Consider the following 24,802-nt stretch of genomic DNA (forward strand, 5'->3'; position numbering starts at 1 on the left):
AGTTTACTACTTTAATAGGTATGAAATAGTGCCTCGAGGCTGTTTTGATTTTCCAAATGTCTCAAGACTAGCAAGACTGAACATGTTTTGACACGTTGGTTTTTCCTATTTCTTCTGTTCTTGGTGTCCTATGACCATCTGTACACTGGGGACTTGGGAGATAAAAATACTGCACGTGCTTCCTCCTAATGTCACCCTCAGGTCAGAAATGAGGTATTTTGTGCTTATTATAGCATGATGACCCCACAAGAGGGGTATACCTAACAAATGGCTGACGGTAACTTCTCGTTTATTAATTCAAACGAACCGCCCTTAACCTCCAGTATTTACCGGATCCTATAGACTAAAGCGTGCGGAGACACCGAGGAACCAGAGACTTGATCCCTGCTCTCACGAGGGCTTACGTACGGGTCAGCCTGGGGCACGTCACCGCAAGCATAACAAAGCTTTCGACAGGAAATGAGAACCGCCAATCTGTCCTGTAAACGTGCATCCTCCGACAAGGCATGTGCCTCGTCCCGCTCGGGCACACCTCCGTGGGGGGGAGGAGTCTTCCGCTTGGCTGCCCTTCACACCCTCTGGCTGGGGAGCCCGGCTTCACCCCGACGTCCGGGGATGCTACAAACCTGAAATTAAACCTCGGGAACCCACAAGCGGCGCCGAGCGAGGCCCCACACCCGGCGGGCACCCGCGCCGGCCGACGCCGCCCCCGCCCTAGGCCTCCGCGGCCTTCCCGCGCTCCTCCGAGCTCGGCCACTCCCCTCAGCCCACCTCCCCGACCACTCGGCCCGCATCCGCAGGGCTCTCGCCACCGCGCAGGCCCCGCCCCTCCTCTCGGCCGCGCCCTTCCCGCCCGGCGATGCCTTTCCTAGGACCCCTCCAACTTCCACTCCTCTCCGCGCCCAGGCTTGCGCCAGCGTCGGCCGCCGGCCGCCGCGGCTCCCCGGCCGCCTCCCCTGCGCTCCGCCGGCCACCCTCTCCCCTCCTCGCGGGAGGGAGAGCCGACGGACGTCCCACCCCCTTCTGGCCTGGGGCGGGGTGCGGTGAAGCTTTGGAGCCCGTTTTACGACAATGTGCGGCGGCGCGGCGCGGCTGACGGCAGCGGCGCCCTGCTCTCGGAGAGGTCACTCCGGAGACGGCGTTGGTCTCGGGGTGTGGGGGCTGCTGGCGCTATGTGGCGCGTCTGTGCTCGGCGGGCCCGGAATGCGGCCCCAAGGGCGGGATTCGCGGTTCGGAGGGCGGCCCTGCGGGAGGAGCCGGGAGCTCCGCGCGTGAGCTCGCGCGCTGGCGCGGCCCCGGCTCGTTGCAGTAGTGGGACTGCGGGGTCCGGCGGGGTCCGGGCACTGTGCAGCTGGAGCCTCAGCTCGTGGGCGACGCAGAGGAATCGCCTCCTGCTGCAGCTGCTGGGGTCGTCCGGCCGCCGCTGCTATAGCCTGCCCCCGCATCAGAAGGTGAGCCCCGGACCTGCCCTTCTCCGGACCCCGTTTGTCCTTCAGGGCAGACTTGTTGGCTTCAGGATCCTCCTCCTGAGGACTCCGGGATCTTCCGTCCCCGTCCCGGCACCTATCATTTGTCTCTTCTCCAAAACCAAGCTCTGCTCTGGCTCTTGAGCTCACTTACCTCTGCTCATCTTTTTATTCCATTGAAGGAAAGGAGTTCCGGGCTTCCTTCCGCCCCTTGATCTGTTCCATTGAAAGCAGAGCTCCAAACCTGAGGCTATTTGTGGAATGTCTGCTGAGTTAGGTGCTCTGTCAGCCCCACGGGACCGTGGAGCAGGAACCTTGCCACTGGAGAGCTTCTGGTGCTGGTGGCAACAACTCCCTTTCTATCCCCAGTGCCAAGCGTGTGACCGGGGACTCCGTGCGCTCTTTGCAATAAATACAGTTGAATGAAGCATTTAACCAGACAGAGAGAGCTTAGCTTTTTTTTTTTTTTTTATTTAGTGTTTCTCCTTTTTCTCCTCCAGGTTCCTTTGCCCTCTCTTTCCCCCACAATGCAGGCAGGCACCATAGCCCGTTGGGAAAAAAAAGAAGGGGAAAAAATCAATGAGGGTGAACTAATTGCAGAGGTAAGTTGTTTAAAATATTGAAAATGGGGATTCCTGGGTGGCTCTGTGGTCGAGGATCTGCGTTGATCCTGCTTCTCCCTCTGCCTATGTCTCTGCCTCTCTCTTTGTCTCATGAATAAATAAAATCTTAATAAAAATAAAATATCGAAATGAGAAGGAACTGGCTTAGTTAAATTAACTGTTAGTTTTCCTGATAGGTAGCTACCCCTGTTGCTTAAGAAACTTAGATTTTTTTTTTTTTTTTTTTTAAACAACTTGATGTTAGAGAAGGCTGGTTAGATAATCCTGCCAGCAGCTAGCCAGGCTGATTTTTAGCTAAGGTGGTTTTTTTAAAATAATTCCTTTCAGGTCTATTAATAGAGGCTTTATCTTCACATGACTGTTGAACTGTGTGATTCTAGGCACAGTCTCATAAATTTCCCACTGGTGGCATAAGCTTAAGCTGCTGGTTTCTGTTAAAAGGTTGAAACCGATAAAGCCACTGTTGGATTTGAGAGCCTGGAGGAGTGTTACATGGCAAAGATACTTGTTGCTGAAGGTACCAGAGATGTTCCAGTTGGAGCGATCATCTGTATCACAGTTGAAAAGTGAGTAGTACCTTGGTAATTTGCAGAACTGGGGTGCTTAGTGTGGAGTGTTTTGACCCAGAATTAAGAGAGCAGGAGTTAAAGGCTTCTGAGCTAAATCTGCTTTGCAATCTCCTGTGCTTACACATTCTTTCTCTTCCATAGGCCTGAGGATATTGAAGCCTTTAAAAATTACACATTGGATTCCTCCGCAGCACCTACCCCACAAGCAGCCGCAGCACCAACCCCTGTTGCCCCTAGTTTGCCACCTACACCTCCCGCTCAGGCTCCTGGTAGCTCCTACCCCACTCACATGCAGGTGAGGCTCCTTGTCTGGGTATTTGCTCTAGAAAGTTTATTATTCATTATCTTTCATTCTGGAAATTGGCATTAAATATGTCTAGCTCTTGTCATTTGAAAGCGAATAGGGATTTAAACATGAAAATTGACAATTTTGTTCTTAGTCATTATGTCAGTTGTTTGAGCTTGGACAGTCTCCTTTAAACTTTTCCAACCTCAGTGTGGTAGATAGGATAATGCTTGGCATTTCTCACTCAAGAATATTATATTAGATTTTGAGGATGATTTGTACTTATATCTACTCCTCGTATAAATAAATTGTTTTGTAGGCCTCAAGTGTTGTCTATAGAATAAAAGTCCCCAGTTGATGTTTTCCTTTGACATTAGGTGTTCGTTTTCTAAGAGTGGGTGAACTAGTTCCGTAATATTAATAAATGAGGAAACTGACAATAAAGTGTGAAAGTAAGATTTACAGAAGAGCTGAAGGCATTAAATATGATCACTGTTGGTTCTGTGAAATCTCTTTCTAAGAAACTACAGCAGCTTACTAGATATTAAGGTTATCCCATGTATATTTGTGTGTTTTGGACATTGGAAATGGGTAAAAAAGCAGCTGGCCTTTTTCTAAAGGATTAAGACTAAAACTTTTCTTTCACTTGGTTTATTTGTAGAAATTTCTGTATAGGAATCATTTTCTTTTTTGGACATAATGTTCTTCTCCATGGTCTGTTATTAATAGCCACTTGTGAAGTTTTGTGTGGTGTTTGGTTCACACATTTATTTCATCCTATTCAGTAAAGTCTATCTCACTACATAAGACATACTTCATTTCTCTCCATTTTATGTCTGTGGCTTTGTGTGCAAGTGTTAATGGTTGTGTCTTAGTTGTTTTTTAAGATACTGTATAGAGATTATTGGCTCCTCTGATTTTTTAAGAAGTAGATGTAGGTGACAAAGTCTGTACAAGAAGAACATTTTAAAGCAATATTTTCTAATTAGAATTCTAAGTTTTTCTTCTTTTTCCTTCCTTCCTGAGACATTAATTGAAGTGATTTCTCTCTCGGCATGATCCTATTGCTATTAGATATAAAAAAAAAAGTAAGAAGCAAGCCCATAATAACTGGATAAGCACCAAAATTCAGGGGACACACAAGCCATATGAATAGCAAAGCAATGTTTCATTGAGATCAGCCAATCTGATGTTTAAATTTTGAGATGGAAGTGACCATTTCCTTTATTTGCTTATTTTTCCTGCAAATAGTTAAAGTTCTACATCTTCCTTACCAATTTGGAAGACTTCATTTGGATGCCTTTTCTTTCTTTTTCTTGTCTGATTGCTTGTGACTAGGACTTCTAGACTATGTTGAATGAAAGTAGTGAGAATGGACATCCTTACCTTGTTCTGATCTTAAAGGGAAAGCTCTCAGTTTTTCACCATTAAGTATGATGTTAGCTGTAGGTTTGTCATGTAGGCCTTTATTAAGGATGCCTCAGTGGCTCAACGGTTGAGTGTCGGCCTTCGGCTCAGGGCATGATATCCCGGTCCAGGGATGGAGTCCCACATTGGGCTCTCCGCGAGGAGCCTGCTTCTCCCTCTATGTCTATGCCTCTCTGTGTTTCTCGTTAATAAATAAATAAAATCTTTAAAAAAAAAGAATAAGGGCTTTATTATGTTGAGTATGTTTCCTCTGTGCCTACTTTGTTGAGTTTTTATCATGAATGAATATTGAACTTTATCGAATGCTTTTTATTTCATCTATTGAGATGATCATAATGGTTTTTATCTTTTCTTTTATTAATGTGATATATCACACAAATTGATTTGTTAATATTGAGCCACCCTTGTATCCCTGGAGTAAGTCCCCTTGATTGTGGTAAATTTTTTAAATATATTGTTGGATTCAGTTTGCCAATATTTTGTTAAGGATTTTTGCGTCTATGTTTATCAGAGATAATGGCCTGTAGTTTATTTGTTTGTTTTTGATGGTTTAGGTATCAGGGTATAATAGTGGCCTTATAGAATGAATTTGGAACTTTTCTTCCTTATTATTTTGGAATAGTTGAGCAGAAAAGGTATTGATTCTTTAGATGTTTGATAGAATTCACCCGGGAAGCATCTGGTCCTGGACTTCTGTTTGTTGGGAGTTTTGTGATTACTGATTGAATTTCATTGCTAATGATCAGTCTGTTCGAATTTTCAGTTTTTCTCTGATTTAGTTTTGGAAGGTTTGTGTTTCTAGTAATTTATCTCTTTCTTCTAGGCTGTCCAATTTGATGGTGTATAATTTTTCATAATATTCTTTTCTTATCTTGGAAAGGTATTTGGGAAGTTTAGGAGAAATGCAGTTCCTCTAAGTGAAAAGATAGATGCTAGTATAGAGCGCAGCAGAATTTTAATGGAATAGTCTAGACCAAGATCATTTTGTGAAAACGAAAAATTCTAGCTTAATCTAAGTGATAAAAAAGATGAAAAGATGCTCTGTGCTTAGATATATAATTGAAGAATTAATTTTGACTATCTAGAAAGAACTGTTTCCTAACTTACCCCTTGCTTTTAACTTTGGTGGAAGAGAAGAGGCCAGAGCATCACTAATACTGTAAACCTTGAGGTTTGGAGGTTGATTCAGCTGGTGGGGCACTGTTGAGGCACTGCTTCTTGGCTGTTATGGGAGTATCAGACAGATGGGGATTTGGATCGTCAGAGTCACCATCATTCCTACAACTATTGAAGCTTAACTCAGTGCGGTTGTGTCCACAGCTTCCTAGGATTAAGCAATAATATGTGTTTGTTTCTACAGGTGGTTCTTCCTGCCCTCTCTCCTACCATGACCATGGGCACAGTTCAGAGATGGGAAAAAAAAGTGGGTGAGAAGCTAAGTGAAGGAGATTTATTGGCAGAGATAGAGACTGACAAGGCCACTATAGGTGAGATTTCTTCAGCTCTTAATGGTTGAGGCACTGAGTTTTCCAATGAGGGAAGAGGATTGCCGTCCTATCCTATAATGAGTGAGTGATAACATGAAAAATTTTAATTTTTGGGATTCATTTCCTGGAAGAGGCTATGTCATGACAGCAGGGGTGCCTAGTGGAGTTTGTCAGTTCCACACTGCACTCTTAATGAATCGAGGATATGTCAACCTAGAGATTATTTTTATGTAGAGTCTTAATATGTTATTAAGCTATATCAGCACTGCTGCTGTTTAAACTGGGCAAGGGGGAGAAAAGAAGAATTAGGAGAAAATTACTTTCAAGGCAAGAAAATAACAGAGTTTAAAATGACTGAGGTAAAACTGAAACCAGGATTTGGATTGCTTTCATAGTTTGAGAATGACTGATAGGATGTATGTGTGTATATATATATATATATATCTGTTCACATATCATACTGCATTTCCATATATTCCCGATTCATTTTTATGCTCAGAACAAAGACTACCTAGACAATCTTATATTTGTTATAATATTTAGAGATTAGTAGATAGATCTGTTTCTTTGCTGTCCAGTCCCCAAAGATGCAGTAGGCAATTCTGGGCATCCTCTGCAATGGTGGTTTTGAGATTGTGTTCTTCAAACCCCACAATACCTTGATGGCACCTTGGTACAAAGGAGACATAATGAACAGACTCTAGTCGCCTTACCCCTTGCCCCAACTTCACCTTTTTATCTCTTTGCATATTGTATTCCTCCCAAAAGATTTTATTGTAAGAAAGGATTGTTTGTTGGAAACAAACAAAACCCATTGGTAACAATAGATCTGCTTTACCTTTCAATTTGAATACCAGAATTGCTCTAGAGATGGTATTCTAAAGACTCTAGTCACTGGAGAAGCATTACCTTGGTCAAATTCTTTAAACCGTCTTGTGGCCTTGGAGTCCTTTTTTTTTTTTGACATATCTTTTATTGGATATTCTTAATTGATAAAGATGTATTTGTCAGGGAGGGGCACAACACAACACAACAGAAAGCCAAGATATGCAAGGCAAAAATTGTTCTTTGCAATGTTGTCTTTTAGTTTTACTTTTGTAACACTTCATGTTTGAGTTCTTTCTAAGAAGTCACTGTATAAAATGTAAGCGGTCAACACCACAGAAACCCTAATAATGCCCTATTTCTTCACATTGAAATATTTAATTGAATACCAAATATCACCTCTTTGAAAAACTCCACAGATACTTTTAAGGGCATAATCCCATATCACTGTCCATTCTAATAGCTCCCTTAATTTAACATCCATATGGTTCTGATTTTTAGCAGTACAATTGATGCCATATTGGTACGGTTGATGCCGTCTTGGTGTCTTGTGGGTCTGCATAGTGGTCTCCCTTAGAGATGTTTTTAGGAAAATGTTCAGAACTAATTACTGTCTGTAATATCTCATAGTTTTATTTGACAGCTATTTATTTAGTATTTACTTTGTCCCAGGTTACTATTTCTAAGTACTTGGAAAATAATGATTTTTATAACATACCTGTGACATAGATATTATTGTTATCCCCATTTGTAGCTAAAGAAGCTGAGACACAGAGATATTAAATAACAAAAAAGGTTACATAGCTAGTTTCTACTTAAGGAGAAGAGCTTTTTTACTTAAAACTGTGCTTTGAGTTTGGTGGAATAGTGGAGTCTCTTAAGTTCCATCATGGTCTTTCTTTCTATTTCAGGTTTTGAAGTACAGGAGGAGGGTTACCTGGCAAAAATCTTGATCCCTGAAGGCACAAGAGATGTCCCTCTAGGAACCCCACTTTGTATCATTGTAGAAAAAGAGGAAGACATACCAGCATTTGCTGACTATAGGCCAACTGAAGTAACTGATTTAAAACCACAAGCCCCACCATCTACCCCACCCCCGGTAGGTATGCTTCTAGAATTGAGCAAACACTTACGTATTCATCTCTAAATTAAGGGATTAGATTGGATGATATTCTGGGTTCCTTCTAGATTCTGTGACTTAACAAAGAAGATGGTTGGGGTGCCCAGCTGGCTCAGTTGGTACAGCCAGCAACTCTTGATCTCAGGATTGTGAATTTGAGCCCAAAGTTGAGTATAGAGATTACTTTAGATTTTATTCATTTATTTGACAGAGAGCGAGCACAAGCAGGGGGAGCAGCAGGCAGAAGGAAAGGGAGAGCAGGTTCTTTACTCTGCAGGGAGCCTGATGCGAGGCTCAATCTCAGGATCATGACCTGAGCTGAGGCAGACGCTTAACCGACTGAGCCACCTAGGCACCCCTAAAAAAATTTTTTAGAGCTTTAAAAGAAAAAAAAAAAAAAGAAGAAAGAGATAGTGAGCTCTGTGGAGATCTGAAAGGTATATGGCAGTGCACCATTCCCCTAATAGTTGTTGGATCCTTGTAGCTTATTTTTTTCCTACTGTCTTGAGTCCTGCAGAGAACAAAGCTGAGGTGACATGTTCTTTTTCTGCGTGAGGTGTTGATATGCATGCAAATGGAAGTTACTGTATACAGTTGTTCATGAACAACATGGATCTGGAGCACCAATTCCGTGCCCTTGAAAATCTGTGTATGACTTTGTATTCCCCCCAATTTTAACTACTGAGAAAGCCTACTGTTGACTGGAAGCTTTACCGACCATGTAGATAGTCAACACATATTTTGTATAGTATATGTATCTGATATATATTGTATACCGTAGTTTTGCTTTATTTTATATTTATTTATTTATTTATTTATTTATTTATTTATTTTTTATATATACCGTAGTTTTAAAGCACACTAGAGAAAATGTCATTAAGAAAATTGTAAGGGAGACAAAATACATTCACGGTTATTTTATAGTACAATATTTTACAGTACAATACTGTAAAAAATACATGTGTATGTAAATGGGCATGTATGATTCAAACTTGTTTGTACTTTTGGTATTCCTTTATGATAGTGGGTCAAGCTTATTTCTATAGTACATTAGAACCTTGACATAACATGGCTTGTTTTGCTTAGAATCTAGTCTCCTGGTTGTATGCTGTACAGGATACATTATATATCTAAAAAGTATTTGTATGTATTCTAGGCCTAGACAACACTATGACGAGGCTTTTGTAGATGTTAGACTCATATGAGCTTTAGACTAAATGCATATTTCTCTCAGGGAAAAAAAAACTTGATTTCTGACTTCCCCACGTTTGTGGGGAGTAGGCAAGGAGTAGTGACTTCAACATGGAACATTCTAGCATAATTTATTTTGAAATGAAGTTAAGTAAAAACAAAGCCACGTAAGAGAATAAGGAAACAGCAAGAGATTAAAGTGAATAAAGTCTGTAAGGATATTACATACTGGTTAGCAGTATGAAATTCCATGTCTCCATGTTACCGTGGAGTAAGATAACATGGTTCTGTCTTTAACATAAAGTGTTACTACTCTTCATATGGCTGTGTTATGTTGGTTAAGCAGGAAAACTGTGCATTATGATCTTTGGGAGAAAAAAATTATTTTGACTTCATAATAAAATGTAAGCTCTTGATCTTTCAGACTGGTCTTTGCAGTGGTAAATTAACAATATGTAACTTTTTTCAAAAGGTGGCCCCTGTTCCTCCAACTCCCCAACCTGTCACTCCTACACCTTCAGCCCCCCGCCCAGCTACTCCTGCTGGACCCAAGGGAAGATTGTTTGCAAGCCCACTTGCAAAGAAATTGGCAGCAGAGAAAGGTATTGACCTTACACAAGTAAAAGGTAAGTTTGTCTGGAAATACTTAATTATTAGTGAAAGTATAATGTGCTTGTTCAGCAGGGTTGAGTTTTAAGACTTGATTATATAATAAGAAACCTGTTAATGTGAGGCTGACTGAATTTAGCAGTATACAACATAAATAAAACATAAACCTGGGGTGAATTGAAATGACTTTGAATAATAAAATTAATATAAAACTGAAGTTCCCTGAGGGCAAAGGAAAATGTCTTATTCATGTCTTTTTTCTCCCCAAAAATAAAGTATAGCTTACTGATAAGAGGTTACTTATTTAGAAAAGGGGAAATTACTAATTCTGAAGCCTGTTTGATGGCTACTACTATGTGCTAGTTCCTGAATTGCCACATGACATTTCATAAAGTAAGAATTCACCATTTTTGGGATATGAAAAATACTCTTAAGGGATCTCCCTTACAGTTAAGTAGTAAAGTTTTAATTTTTTTTTTTTTGAAGATTTTATTTATTTATTCATGACAGACACAGAGAAAGAGCGAGAGGCAGAAGGAGAAGCTGGCTCCTTGCAGGGAGCCCGATGCGGGACTTGATCCTGGAACTCTAGGATCATGCCGGGCTGAAGGCAGGCACAAAACTGCTGAGCCACTCAGGGATCCCCAGTAGTAAAGTTTCATTTCGCATCTAGTTACTGGTTATTTCCCCAGTTGTCCAGCTATGGGTACTCAGTGCTGGTTATCATCTATCTACTGCCTTTTGTTTTGTGGTTAGAAGGCAAGCCACTCCCGAAAGAATAAAAATAGAATATTGTAAATTTTTTGGACCTCGGAGGGTTCTTATAAATATTTGAAGTTGCTTTTTTCCATCTTTACGTTATTGCACTGGTGTATTGCCATTTTGTATATATATGTGACTAGAACTAGGGATAGCAATGTAAGTTGGAATAAATTGTAAGGAGATGAGGGACTGAGTTAATAATTATATCCAAAGAATTTATGACGTGAAGGATTATTTGAGATACTTAGCAACACTGGCTGCTGTACCAAAGATAAAATTTGAGAAAGATAGAAATTCTAATCTAGGGATGCCAGTCATCTATTTGTTCAAGAAGTATTACAGCCTTGGGATGCTTGGGTGGCTCAGCAGTTAAGCATCTGCCTTTGGCTCAGGGTGTGATTCCAGAGTCCCAGGATCAAGTCCCATATCGAGCTCCCTGCGTGGAGCCTGCTTCTCCTCCCTCTGCCTATGTCTCTGCCTCTCTCTCTGTGTGTCTCTCGTAAATAAATAAATAAAATCTAAAAAAAAAAGAAGAAAAGAAACTAACCTGTTAGGTGATTCATTTACTATTATTTAAAATACCAATATTCATGGAGTCTGCGCATCCAACACTTGTTCATAAGAGAAGGAAAAAAAATGAGATTTCTCTCTCTCTCTCTCTCTCTCTCTCTCTCTCTCTCTAAAAAATAAATAAAATCTTTTAAAAAGGAGGGGGGTAGTGCCGGTGGCTTAATGGTTTAGCGCTGCCTTCAGCCCAGGGCGTGATCCTGGAGACCCAGGATTGAGTCCCACGTCTGGGCTCCCTGCATGGAGCCTGCTTCTCCCTCTGCCTGTGTCTGTGCCTCTCTCTCTCTCTCTCTCTCTCTCTCTCTCTCTCTCTCTCTCTAATAAATAAATAAAATCTTTAAAAAAAAAAAAAAGATTTCAGTCTCAGATGTTTATATTACCAAAAATAAAGAGTAAAGCAGAAAGGAAGTATAGCATAGTAGTCAGGAGTATGGACTCTGGAGTTGGAATGCTCAGGTTTGAACCCCGGCTCTCTTGTACACTAGCTGTTTGACCTTTTGTGTCTCAGTTTCTTTATTTGTATATAAAAATAAGGCCTTATAGGTTGTGAGGATAAATTAAGTTAGTGCCTCTATATATAAAACATATACAGGTGTTAGCTGTGATAATGAAGATAACTTGTGATTACCTAGGTTGGTCCAAATGCTAAGAGAGAATAAACCCAAGTGACAACACCATTGAATGACAAAATGAGTATATGTATAGTCTTGACTGCTGTTAGACATGGTGGTTGGAGAAGATCTTTCTGATGAGGTGACATTTGATCCTACCTGAAAGATGAGAAGGAGTCAGATGTAAGCCAACTGTGTGAAGAACTGGGGACAGGGAGACCAGTAAAACAGTGGTCTCTGAAGTGGAAGAGAGCTTGGCATGTTTGAGGAACATTAGGGAGGCCAGTGTTAATGGGGTGAGGTTGGAAAGAAACATAGGGAGGGGTAAGAACAAGGATTTGACAGGTCATGGTTGAATTTGAATTTTATTTAAAGCATAGCAGAAAGCCACTAACGGATTAAAACAGAAGTGACATAAAACGATTTGTATTTTTAAAAGATCATTTTGGCTGTTTTGTGCAGATGGGTTAAATGAACCCCAAAGTCCCTGTTAAAGATGTTGTTAGAGCTGACAGTGGTGACTTAGACAAGCATGGTCAGACTGGAAATGAAAAGAAATGGACAGCTTCAAGATACATTTTTGACAGAATCAACAGAACTTAAAGATGGTACATGGGGACTTGATAACAGTTCTTTCAAAACAAAGGTGTGTGGGATCCCTGGGTGGCGCAGCGGTTTAGCGCCTGCCTTTGGCCCAGGGCGCGATCCTGGAGACCCAGGATCGAATCCCACGTCAGGCTCCCGGTGCATGGAGCCTGCTTCTCCCTCTGCCTGTGTCTCTGCCTCTCTCTGTCTCTCTCTCTCTCTGACTATCATAAATAAATAAAAATTAAAAAAACAAAAAAAAAAAAACAAAGGTAAACAAAGATGTGTTGGAAGCCAGTCTGGGTAGGCTGAAAAGTAGAAAGTGGATAGAGAAATGGAAACAGCTTTGTGGACACCTCATTTTAAAAGCTTTCCTATGGAGGAGCAGGAGCTAAGATGGTGGTAAAGTAGGTGGACCCTAAGCTTGTCTCGTCCCTTGAACACAGCTAGATAACTGTCAGATCATTCTGAATACCCAGGAAATCAACCCGAGGACTGATAGAACAAACATCTAGAGGGAGAGAAGAGACAGCATCAGGGAAGGTAGGAAGTGAGTAGACATCGTTTTGAGGAGAAACAGATCATGGATGCTGCAGAAGAGAGGGAGCCCTGGTTGTAAAGAGAGGCAAGAGAATGGAGCACATAGGAATACATACAAGGAGAACACTTCCCAAAAGCCATTGGCTGGGAAAATGAGAGAGGCTGATTTTCATGAGTTTTTGCAACCAGCAGGGCTCAAGGACTGGAGTTAGAGGTCCACAGGCTTGGCTGGGATAGAGACCTGAGGGCACTGCCCACTGCAGGCAAAGATTGTCTGACGGATAGAGCAGCCAACACACAGCAGCAGGGTGCACACAGCACACTAGAGACACTCCCTGAAGTGCCAGATCCTGGCCACTGTGTGACCTCCTCTTAAAGCTATTACTCTCTGGAGCAGGAAATATAATAGGATTTTCTAACATACAGAAAACAGAGACCTAGACAAAATAGCAAGATCGAGGAATTCATCCCAAAAGAAAGAACAAGAAAATGTCATGGCTAAAGATCTGATCAAAACAGATGTAAGTAATATGCCTGGTGGAGAATTTAAAATAGTCATAAGGATATTCCTGGGCTTGAGAAAAGCATGGACAATATCAGGGAGACCCTTACTGCAGAAGTAAGAGTTAAAAAAAAAAATCAAGCAGAAAGGAAAAATGAAATAACTAAGATTGGAAAATGGCTGGATATGATGACCACTAGGAGAGAAGAAGCAGAGGAACGAGTAAGTGATTTGGAGATAGAATCATGGAAAATAATGAAGCTGAACAAAAGAATGATGGATCGTGAGATTAGACTTAGGGAACTCAGTGACTCAATCAAACGTAATTACATTCATATCATAGGAGTCCCAGAAGAAGAAGAAGAGAAAAAGGGACAGAAGATTTGAGGACATAAAAAGTGAAAACTTTCCTAGTCTGGTTAACAAAATAGAAATCCAAATCCAGGAGGCATGGAAAATTCCCATCAAAATCAAGAAAAGCAGGCCAACACTAAAACACATTGTAGTTAAATTTGCAAAATATAGTGATTTTGAAAAATCCTAAAAGCAGCAAGACAAAAGAAATCCCTAACTTACAAGGGAAGGACCCATAAGGTTAGCTGCAGAACTTTCCACAGAAACTTAGCAGGCCCGAAGAGAGTGGCATGATATATTCACTGTGCTGAGTGGGAAAAATCTATAGCCACAAATACTTTATCCAGTAGGGCCATCCTTCAGAATAGAAGGGGAGATGAAGAGTTTCCCAAACGGGGTGCCAGGATGGCTCAGTTGTTTAAATGTCTGAGTCTTGAACTCCGCTCAGGTCTGTATCTCAGGATTGTCAGTTTAAAAGCCCCACCACATGGGGTCCCACATTGTATGTGAAGCCTACTTAAAACACACACAAGCTTCCCAGACAAACAACTAAAGGAATTTGTGACCACTAAACCAGAGCTGCAAGAAATATTGAAGGGGATTCTTCGAGTAGGAAGGAAAGGCCAAAAGTGACAAAGACAAGAGAGAAACAGAGAAAAATCTCCAGAAACAACAAAACAAGTAATAAAATGGCACTAGACATGTATCAATAATTACTCTTAGGTAAATGAACTAAATGCTGCAAGCAAAAGACATAGAGTGTCAGAATGGATAGAAACAAGACCCATTTATATGCTGCCTACGAGAGACTTTAGACTAAAAGACATCTACAGATCGAAAGCGAGGGGATGGTGACCTATATGGCTCAATCAGTGGAGCATGTGACCCTTGATCTCAAGGTTGTGGGTTTGAGCTCCACATTGGGTTTGTAGATTACTTAAAAAGTAAAAATAAAAATATTTGAAAATGAAACTGAGAGGGACAGCCCGGATGGCTCAGCAGTTTAGCGCTGCCTTCAGCCCAGGGTGTGATCCTGGAGACCCGGCACTGAGTCCCACATCGGGCTCCCTGCATGGAGCCTGCTTCTCCTTCTGCCTGTGTCTCTGCTTCTCTCTCTCTCTCTTTGTGTGTGTGTGTGTGTGTCTCATGAATAAATAAATTAACTCTTCAAAAAAAAAAAAGTGAGGGGATGAGAAACATTTATCATGGAAATAGATGTCAAAAGAAAACCAGAGTAACATTGGGTTATATCAGACAAACAAGATTTTATATCAGATACTGTAACAAGATAAAGAAGGGCACTATATCATAATAAAGGGGACCATTCAATAAGTAGATCTAATTGTAAATATTTATGCTCTCATCTTTGGAGCACCCAAATATATATAAAACAATAACAAACATAAAGGAACTCATTGATAATAATACAATAATAGTAGGGGACTTTAACACCCTGCTTACATCAATGGAGAAATCATCTAAACAATATCAACAAGGAAACCATGGCTTTGAATGACACAGTGGACCAGATGGACTTAAAATATATTCAGAACATTTTATCCTAAAGCAGCAGAATATATGTTTTTTTCAAATGCACATGGGATATTCTCCAGAATAGATCACATACTAGGTCACAAATCAGGCCTTAATAAGTACGAAAAGATTCAGATCATAACCATGCATATTTTCTGACCACAACACAGTGAAACTTGAAGTCAATCAACCACAGGAACATATTTGGAAATGCTACAAATATATGAAGAAACAACATGCTACTAAAGAATGAATGGGTCAATCAGGAAATTAAAGAAGAAATTAAACACATAAACAAATGAAAATGAAGGCATGCCTGGGTGGCTCAGGTCGTGATCCTTGAGTCCCACATCGGGCTCCCTGCATGGAGCCTGCTTCTCCCCCTGCCTATGTCTCTGCCTCTCTCTCTCTCTCTCTCCCTCTCTCTCTCTCTCTCTTTCATAAATAAGATCTTTAAAAAAAAATGAAAATGACTGTCCAAAACCTTTGGGTTTGTAGCAAAAATAGCCCCAAGAAGGAAGTACATAGCAATACAGGCCTACCTCAAGAAGCAAGAAAAATCTCAAGCAACCTAACCTTATACTGAAAGGATCTAGAAAAAGAACAAATGATGCCTAAACCCAGCAGAAGAAGGGATATTATAAAGATTATAGCAGAAATATCAATATAGAAATTTAAAAAAAACTGTAGGACAGATCAATGAAATCAGAAGCTGTTTTTTGAAAAAAATAATAACATTGATAAACCCTTACCGAGACTTCTAAAAAAGAAAAGGGACCCAAATAAATCACAAATGAGAGAGAAGAAATAACCAGCACCACAGAAATAGAAAGGATTATAAGAATATTATGAATAACTATGGCAACAAATTGGACAATCTGAAGAAATGGATAAATTCCTAGAAACCTATAAACTACCAACACTGAAACAGGAAGAAATGGAAAACTTGAACAGATCAATAACCAGCAAAGAAATGGAATCAGTAATCAAAAATTTCCTCAACAAAGATCCAGAGCCAGATGGCTTCACAGGGGAGTTCTACCAAACATTTCAAGAAGAGTTAATATCTGTTATTCTCAAAACTATTCTTTTGAAAAATAGAAATGGAAGGAAAACTTCAAAACTTATTCTGTGAGGGCAGCAGTACCCAGATACCAAAATCAAAGAATCCTTCACCACAATCAAATGGGATTTATTTCTGGGCTGCAAGGGTGGTTCAGTACTTAAAAGTCAACCAACACCATACACCACATTAATGAAAGAGAACTATATGGTCCTTTCGATAGATGGAGAAAAAGCATTTGGCAAAAGTACAAAAATCCATTCATGATAAAACCCCTCAAAGACGTGGAGATAGAGGAAACATAACTCAACATCATAAAGTCCGTCTATGAAAAATCCACAGCTAATGTCATCCTCAGTGGGGAACAACTGAGAGCTTTTTCTCTGTGGTCAGGAACAAGACAGAGTGTCCAGTCTTCCACTGAAGTCCTAGCCTCAGCATCAGACAACAAAAAGAAATTGGCAAGGAAGAAGTAAAACTGCCGCTATTTGCAGATGATGTGATCTTGTATATATAAAACTCATGGGACGCCTGGGTGGCTCAGCAGTTGAGTGTCTGCCTTCAGCTCAGGGCATGATGCTGGGGTCCTGGGATCAAGTACCGCATCACGCTCCCCGCAGGGAGCCTGCTTCTCCCTCTGCCTATGTCTCTGCCTCTCTCTGTGTGTCTCTCGTGAATAAATAAATAAAATCTTAAAAAAACAAAAAATTCAAAAGACTCCACTAAAATATTGCTAGAACTGAAACACAATTTCAGTAAAGTCCCAGCATACAATATCAACATACAGAAATCTGTTAAATTTCTATACACTAATAATGATGCAGCAGAAAGAGACATCAAGGAATTAGCCCCATTTACAATTGCACCCAAATCCAGCAGATATGTAGGAATAAACCTAGCTAAGAAGTAAAAGAGCCAAGGAAAGCACTGTATGTGCCAGTACCCAGTTTGTTGTAAAGGATACCACATGGGAACAGTCAACAGAAGAGATGCATACATAGGGCAAGGAGTGGGGTTGTTGGGGAAATGTGTGCAGAGCATCCATGCCCTCTCTGGGAGTACAACCCTCTCAGCACATTGATGTGTGTTCCCCAACCCAGAAGCTCCAAACTTAAAGAGTTTATTTTATATTTTTATGGAGGTTTTTTTTGTAAGAAGCATGGTTATTTAAATCCTTGGCTATGAGTTGTTGAATTCATTCTCCAGTACCCCTGCCCTCCTTGGAGGGACAGATGACTTAGCAAATATGACCAAAATGTAATCATTTGGGGAGAATGTTTGAAAGCTTAAACCCAAATGTTCAGTTTGATTTGTCTCACAGCTACTCATGTTTCATATTTAAGGCAAAACACTTCCACATCACTGTCTCATTTTATTCTCACAGTCTTCCTTTGAGCGGGGCCTGGTATAATCTCTATCCGGGTATCCATGGGTGACTCAGCAGTTTGGTGCCTGCCTTCAGCCCAGGGCGTGATCCTGGAGTCCCGGGATCGAGCCCCTCATCAGGTTCCCTGCGTGGAGCCTGCTTCTCCCTCTGCCTGTGTCTCATGAATGGATGAATAAAATCGTTAAAAATCTCTATCCTACAGATGAGACAAGACCAGCAAAGATTAAGTAACTCTAGTCTTCTGAATATTTGACCACAACCCTACATTTTTTTACTCCTAGTCTGGTGTTCTTCCCTTTAAACCATATTGCTTTGTGATGGCCTATTGTGCCTTCTTCGGGAGACAGGCAAAAAAGTAAAAGATTTCGAGTGAATTCCTGTGGGTGGCTAAAGCCCAGCCTAAGGCAGGGGATACCGCAGGTTCCCTCCTCTTGGGGGGCTGTGGTATCCAGATCCACCTTGATGATAAGGGGAGGTTATGGTTTCTGTTGCTTATAAAGGGAGAGGTATTTAATAGGGATACTACTACCTCTGTTTTAGAGCTCCGAGTGAGGATAAACACAGTCCTAGCCAACTCAGTTTTTATAATGAAGGAAAAGAGTTGGGAAGAACTGCATACAACGAGACTCCTTTTAAAAGTCTGCCTTGGGGAAAGATGAATCAATATGACCCATTTTTTTCTAGAAGTGGGCCAGTATAAAAGGTATTTTAATAACTAAATTTTAAATCTTAGAATTAAGGTTCAGAATTATCTATTTGAATCTAAAGGTAAACCTGATTGGCTGTGCATGGGAGGAGGAAAGAATTGAGTGAAAATGAAAGTAAGCCTGTAGTGTGAAGATTTGAAGATCTTACCTTGTGTGTGACATTGTACACGCTTCATTCCCAGTGTGTGACAGAGGCCAGTTTAGAACCTTGGCCACTACGAGAAAGCTCAGAATGATGGAGACCACACAAGGAAGGAGTGATTCTGAAGATGAGATCATTACAGTTGAGAGTTATTTGGGCTATTTTGGGGTGAAAAAATTAACTTGCCTATTATGTCTGAAACGATTGTCATATCTGTTGACTTTGTACAAAGGGAATTCTTTATGATCAGATGAATCTAGAACCCAGATGAGATCCATTTCAGGGTTCAGAAAGGAGTTTTCAGAGCTGACTAGGAGAGGCGAAAGCTAGACTTGTTTGGGAGGCATAAATTGTACTGAGCTTATCCATATCCCAGTATTTCCCAATTTGAAAGTACGTAAAACTCTTAAATACTTACCAGAGTGTTTGCTGTAGTTAAAAGAACCACTATAGACCAAATGAGAGCACTCTGTGTGAATGATAATTAATAATTGGTAAAAGCTGCCAAAAACATTAAGGTACAGGAGTAAGGCAGTGAACCCCTTCAGAGGGTCTTTGGTAGAGAACCCTTAGTAACTTGCACTTCCCAGATCATGGTGTCAGTCTCCTGGAGGAACAAACAAGTTTGCTCTCACGTACGTGATATTTATGCATCTCTTCCAGGGACGGGACCAGAAGGCAGAATCATCAAGAAGGATGTTGACTCTTTTGTGCCTACTAAAGCTGCTCCTGTGAGTTACACTTAGCATTTTTGTTTTGTTTAGTTCTTGGCAGTTTGTCCCTGCAAAATATTCTGTGCAGCCTACTAAACCCTTTCGTACATTACTTATGAATGGAATAGCTTAACCAGAATTGTGGGGGTTTTTTTTGTCTAATTTCACTGGCTAGCAGTAGATATGAATGTGCTGTCATTCAGCACATAAAAGGAAAGATGATATGCTACACTGACATGCATTCCAGTTTCTTTTTTCAATGGTGGTACTAAATTTTTCTTAACAAATCCTCTTCTTATTCAGATCCTATTTTTATTTATTATTTTTTCAGGTCCTATTTTTAAGTGCATGCTTATAAGTTGGTTGACTAGAGTTTGAGTTTTATGTACTTAATTATTCCACACAGGAATTAAATCCATATAGCCAACCAACTGTCATGCAGTTGGTTAAAGTGTTAAGATAATTAGCTAAAAGTAAGTAAAATGGTTTAATTATTTAGATGTTTGCTTTAAAATGAACGGTTTATCGTTTTTTCTTAACACTGTTCAGAAAAGTGAATTACCTTTTTATGCTTATTTCTAATCTTAAGAATGCATTGATTGCTTTTCTTGAAGGTAATTTTGCAAATACAAAATTATTTTAACTAATCGTTAGTTAAAATATTTTAACTAGTTGGTTATTTTAACTAATCATTTCTCTGAACAAAGAAAATGATACTTAAATTAAGTATAAAAATTAAAAACAGACTTCTTATATAAGCACAGTACAAATCTGAGTCTCTTTTGCTCCCTTGAATTAGAAATAGCTATTTTCTATAAGCCTTTTAATTTTTACTTTGCCATCTGTTAAGAGTCACTAGCTTCTGCCTGTTGCATATGCTGAGATTGAGCCACAGGTACTAAGAGCTTCTGTACCTCCTCATAGGCTCCAGCAGCTGCTGTGCCTGCTGCGGTTCCAGGAGTGGCACCCGTTCCTTCAGGGGTCTTCACGGACGTTCCAATCAGCAACATTCGTCGGGTAGGAATATTATCCTAAATATTTAGCTGCAGCCAAAGCTGTAGGGGGCATTTTTACTCTGATTGTTCAGTTGCATCCACAGTTTGAAACACTACCAGAGACTTTTTATTTGGGATATTTGGATGATTGGTTGTAGATGTTTGGCTTGGCCAAATAAATACTTGGGATAAACAAACATTGCTCTGATAGATACTACTAGACGGAGTCCAGGTTTTGGTGCATATTCCAATTCCGTATTCTAGTTCTGGTAATGCTTGAGGTAGCCATTACCAGGGAACAGGGTAAAGAGGCAAACAGAGCCCTGCATTAGGTAAAATCTCACCTCAGCTTAAGATAAGTGATGTTTTAATCTCTTTGATTTCAGGTTATTGCACAGAGATTAATGCAGTCTAAGCAAACCATACCTCATTATTATCTTTCCATTGATGTAAATATGGGAGAAGTTTTGTTGGTACGGAAAGAACTTAATAAGGTAAGAGGTTTGGAAATTCCAACTCTGAAATTCTAAAATTCTTGTTTTTCCCCACTAAACATTTACATTTTTACCTGTATTTTTTGTGACGGTATGTTGATGATGGAAAATGGTGTCCTCTTACTAAATTTATTTATTTATTTTAAAGAGTGGGAGACTGGTGGGTGGGGAGGGGCCAAGGGCGAGGGAGAGAGAATCTCAAGCAGGCTCCATACCCAGAGCGGAGCCTGACTCAGAGCTGGATCAGATTCCAACTCTGAAATCATGACCTGAGCCAAAATCAAGAGCCAGACTCTTGACTAAGCCGCCCAGGCATCCCAGGTGTCTTCTTAATTTTAACTTGCTGAGAGAATATCTTGGAGAATTTTTGTTTTCTAACCCTTGATTAAAATTTCTCATTTAAAGTTGATTTTGCCACAGATCCATTTTAGCCTAGCACAATCTCACTATGATTCTATGAGGCTAGATAAGAAACAGTATGTTTTTGTTTTGTTTTGTTTTGTTTTAGAAACAGTATGTTTACTCTGTTTACAGTTAAGTACCAACTACCTCCTTATGCTTAGCATGAGGCACTTTTAGGAATACAGCATAAGTCATAGTCCTCCATGAGCTTAAGTTTTTAATCTAATGGAGATAATGCATGTGAAAAACAGAAGAGGCAATTTTTATTAAAGTAAAAATAACCGTTGGTAGGTCAATTTCTTTATGGTAATGCCCCTTGACTGCTAAATTACACTGTATAGGTTAAGTGTTCTAGGAATTCAGAGAAGGAGGACACCAATAAAAGTAGTTGGGGAATTCACAGTGGTGTGGGAAAAACTTGATTAAGCTATGGAGAATAGGAAGGGTTTGCATTGGCAAAGAAGTTGAAGATAGTTCATTATACTGATGGAATATCATAAAGGCAAAATGCTTTTTAAAAAGGACATAAGTGGGCAGCCCCAGTGGCTCAGCGGTTTAGCGCCTGCCTTCAGCCCAGGGCATGATCCTAGAGTTCCAGGATCGAGTCCCACATTGGGCTCCCTGCATGGAGCCTGCTTCTCCCTCTGCCTGTGTCTCTGCCTCTCTGTGTCTCTCATGAATAAATAAAATCTTTAAAAAAAAAAAATTGCGTAGGAGGGACACCTGGGTGGCTCTGGTTAAGTGTCTGCCTTTGGCTCAGGGCATGGTCTGGGTTCCCAAAACAAGTCCCGCATCGGGCTTCCTGCGGGGAGCCTGTTTCTCCCTCTGCCTGTGTTTCTACCTCTCTCTCTCTCTGTGTCTCATGAATTTAAAAAAAAAAAAAAAAAAAGAATTGAGTAGGAGGAGATATGAAAAATGTTTTCAAAGAAGTGAAAAGTAAAAGCCAGTGGCACTCAGCATTATACAGGTTATCTATAACCTCTCTGACCTCCTGCTTTTCCACTCCACTCCTTGCTCATTCTGCTCAAAAAAAATTGTCTTCCTGTTCCTCGACACTCTGCCTGTATATTCCTACTTTAGTCCCGCACGTACTGTTCCCCCTGCATGGAATATTCTTCCCCTAGCATCCACCTGGTTTCTTCCTTTACCACCTTAAGGATTTGACTCAGTATCACCTTCTCTCGTCTTCCCTGGTTACCTTATTCTAAAATTAAGGGAAGAGGAATGGGGTGAGTAATAAGTTTTTCCCATTAGTTCTTTTCCTCTGTTTTTCTCTTTAACATTATCTTACATATTATATATTTCATTTATTTATTATCTGTCTACTCCTTTAGAATGTAAGATCCCTAAGAGTAGAATTTTTACCCATTTTTTCCCACTGCTTTATATCCAGGGATTTTTAGAACAGAGTACTCAAATATTAGATGCATGAATGAATAAAGCAAGAAGCATTAACAGGTAGTAACTGGTTATATGGCTTAAAGATGATTGCATGCTTTTACTGGCAAAATGGTAAAGCTATTTTATAATCTATTTGAAAATTAGACATGAAAAATATACATCCAGTGTATTATTTTATTCTTTTTAACAGTTTTATTTAGGTACATTTCACATATACTATTCAGCCACTTAAAGTTTACAATTCAGTGGCTTTTAGTATATCCTGAGTTATGTGACCATTACAATGAATTTTGGAACATTTTCGTCACCCCAAAATGAAATCATTCTCCCATTACCTTAGCCCCCACTCCAATCCTCCCATCTTCCCCAACCCTAGATAATCACTACCTACTTTTTGTCTTAGATTTGCTTGTTTTGGGTATTTCCTGTAGGAATAGGGATTTCATTGAATCTGTAAATAATTTGGGGAGTATTGTCTTCTTAGCACTGTTCCTACTCCATGACCATGGAGTGTCTTTCCATTTATTTAGGTCTTCTTTCATTTCTTTCAATAATTTGTACAGTTTTTCAAGTATAAGTTTTTATACTTCTTCTGTTAAATTTATTCCTAGATATTTTATTCTTTTTAATACTATTATAAATTTCATTTTCAGAGTGTTTATTGCTATTATATAGAAATACTGTTGATTTTTGTGTATTGCTCTTGTATCCTAAAACCTTGTTTTATATTTAGTGTTCTTTAAGATTTTCTATATGCAAAATCATGTCATCTCCAAATAGAGATAATTTTGCTTTTTCCTTTCCAATTTGGATGTCTTTTATTTCCTTTTCTCACCCAACTTCTTCAGCTAGCACATCTAGTAAAATGTTGACTGGAAGTTGTCTTGTTCTTGATCTTAAGAGGAAGTAAGTCTTTCACTAAAGTACAATGATGATGGTTGTGGGACTTTTGTAGATCTGTTTTATCATGAGATGTGGGAAGTTCCTTTCAATTCCTTTTTATGAAGTGGTAGTTGAATTTGGTCAGAAGCTTTTTCTGTGTCTATTGAGATGGTCATGTGATTTTTGTCCTATATTCTGACATTATTACATTAATTGATCTTCAGATGTTAACCAACTTTGCATTTCTGGGACAAATTCCATTTGGCTGTGGTGAATAATCCTTTTCATATATTGCTGGATTTGGTTTGCTAGAATTTTTTTGAGGGTTTTTGGATCTGTATTCCTAGGTATTTGTCTGAGTTTTATTTTTCCTGGGTTTTGTTTTTTGTGTTTTGTTTTTTTTTTTTGTTTTGTTTTTTGTTTTTTTACTGTGATATCTTGCTCTGGTTTTGGTATTGGGTTACTACTGGTGTGTCAGAATGAGTGAGGAAGTGCTCCCTCTTTTGTGTTTTGGAAGATTTTGTGAAGAATTGATATTCTTCAGATGTTTAGCAGAATTCACCATTTGGGGAAGTCATCTGGGTCTAAGTCTAAGTGTTCTGTGTGGGTAGTTTTAAAATTATTCAGTCTCTATTACTAGTTACAGATCAATTCAGAGGTTCTATTCCTTTTTGATTCAGTTTTGGCAGCTTGTATCTTTCTAGGAATTTTCCATTTCATCTAAATTATCTAATTTGTGGGATAATTTGTTCATAGCATTACCTTACAATCCTTTTTATTTAGTAGGTTATGTAGTAATGTCCCACATCATTTCTGATTTAGGAATATGAGTCTTCTTTTTTCTTTGTCAGTCTAGCTGAACATTTATCATTTTGTTGATCTTTTCACGGAACCAACTTTTGGTTTTTTCAGATAAGTGAAAATGAAGGCATAACATACCATAACTTAAGGGATACTGCTAAAGCAGGACTTAGTAGGAGGCTTATAGCTACAGACCTACATTAAAGACCTACAAAAAGACCTACATTAAAAAGATGAAAAAACCAACTTTTAATTTCATCTCATCCTTTATACCTCAGGACATTTGTATTCTTCCCCCCAGGTCCCTGCCAGAGGTTATGTTTCAGTGTTTGGGAAGAGAGTTTAAGAAACTACAATGGTTTCTTGTCTTTGCAGATGTTAGAAGGGAGAAGCAAAATTTCTGTCAATGACTTCATCATAAAAGCTTCAGCTTTGGCATGTTTAAAAGTTCCTGAAGCAAATTCCTCTTGGCTGGACACAGTTATAAGACAGTAAGTAAGATACTGCTGGTCAAAGTATATGTATCCACCAGCAGATTTCTTGTGCTATCTCACATGTAACTAGGAATATAGGGGATAAGGAGAAATGGAATACAGGGAGGGAGATGACTTCCATAGGCAAAACAGTTTGAAAACAATGTAAAACTATTTATAAGATAAGGCTAAATTTACTTAGTGAAGACTACAAATTCTACGTGTTTAGAGAGGCAGATAAGTTTACAGATGTGAATAATTAAGTTGATAACTGTTATAAAGCA

At 39.7% G+C, this 24,802-nt stretch overlaps 1 protein-coding gene across 1 annotated transcript in view; it reads left to right on the forward strand.

The window, feature by feature from the left end:
• The first annotated feature begins 879 nt into the window (after positions 1-879).
• DLAT (dihydrolipoamide S-acetyltransferase) overlaps positions 880-24,802 on the forward strand; it is a 30,553-nt gene continuing 6,630 nt past the window's right edge. Inside the window, exons 1-11 of the mRNA XM_055306738.1 lie at positions 880-1,451; positions 1,967-2,068; positions 2,531-2,655; positions 2,800-2,953; positions 5,733-5,859; positions 7,596-7,783; positions 9,468-9,621; positions 19,021-19,088; positions 19,995-20,087; positions 20,452-20,559; positions 24,421-24,536. Coding sequence (XP_055162713.1) covers positions 1,173-1,451; positions 1,967-2,068; positions 2,531-2,655; positions 2,800-2,953; positions 5,733-5,859; positions 7,596-7,783; positions 9,468-9,621; positions 19,021-19,088; positions 19,995-20,087; positions 20,452-20,559; positions 24,421-24,536 — 1,514 coding nt within the window. The 5' untranslated portion in view covers positions 880-1,172. The remainder of the gene's footprint in view (positions 1,452-1,966; positions 2,069-2,530; positions 2,656-2,799; positions 2,954-5,732; positions 5,860-7,595; positions 7,784-9,467; positions 9,622-19,020; positions 19,089-19,994; positions 20,088-20,451; positions 20,560-24,420; positions 24,537-24,802) is intronic.

This window comes from Nyctereutes procyonoides, unplaced genomic scaffold (assembly GCF_905146905.1).
Source record: "Nyctereutes procyonoides isolate TBG_1078 unplaced genomic scaffold, NYPRO_anot_genome, whole genome shotgun sequence".
In the NCBI taxonomy this organism is placed as follows: Eukaryota; Metazoa; Chordata; class Mammalia; order Carnivora; family Canidae; genus Nyctereutes; species Nyctereutes procyonoides.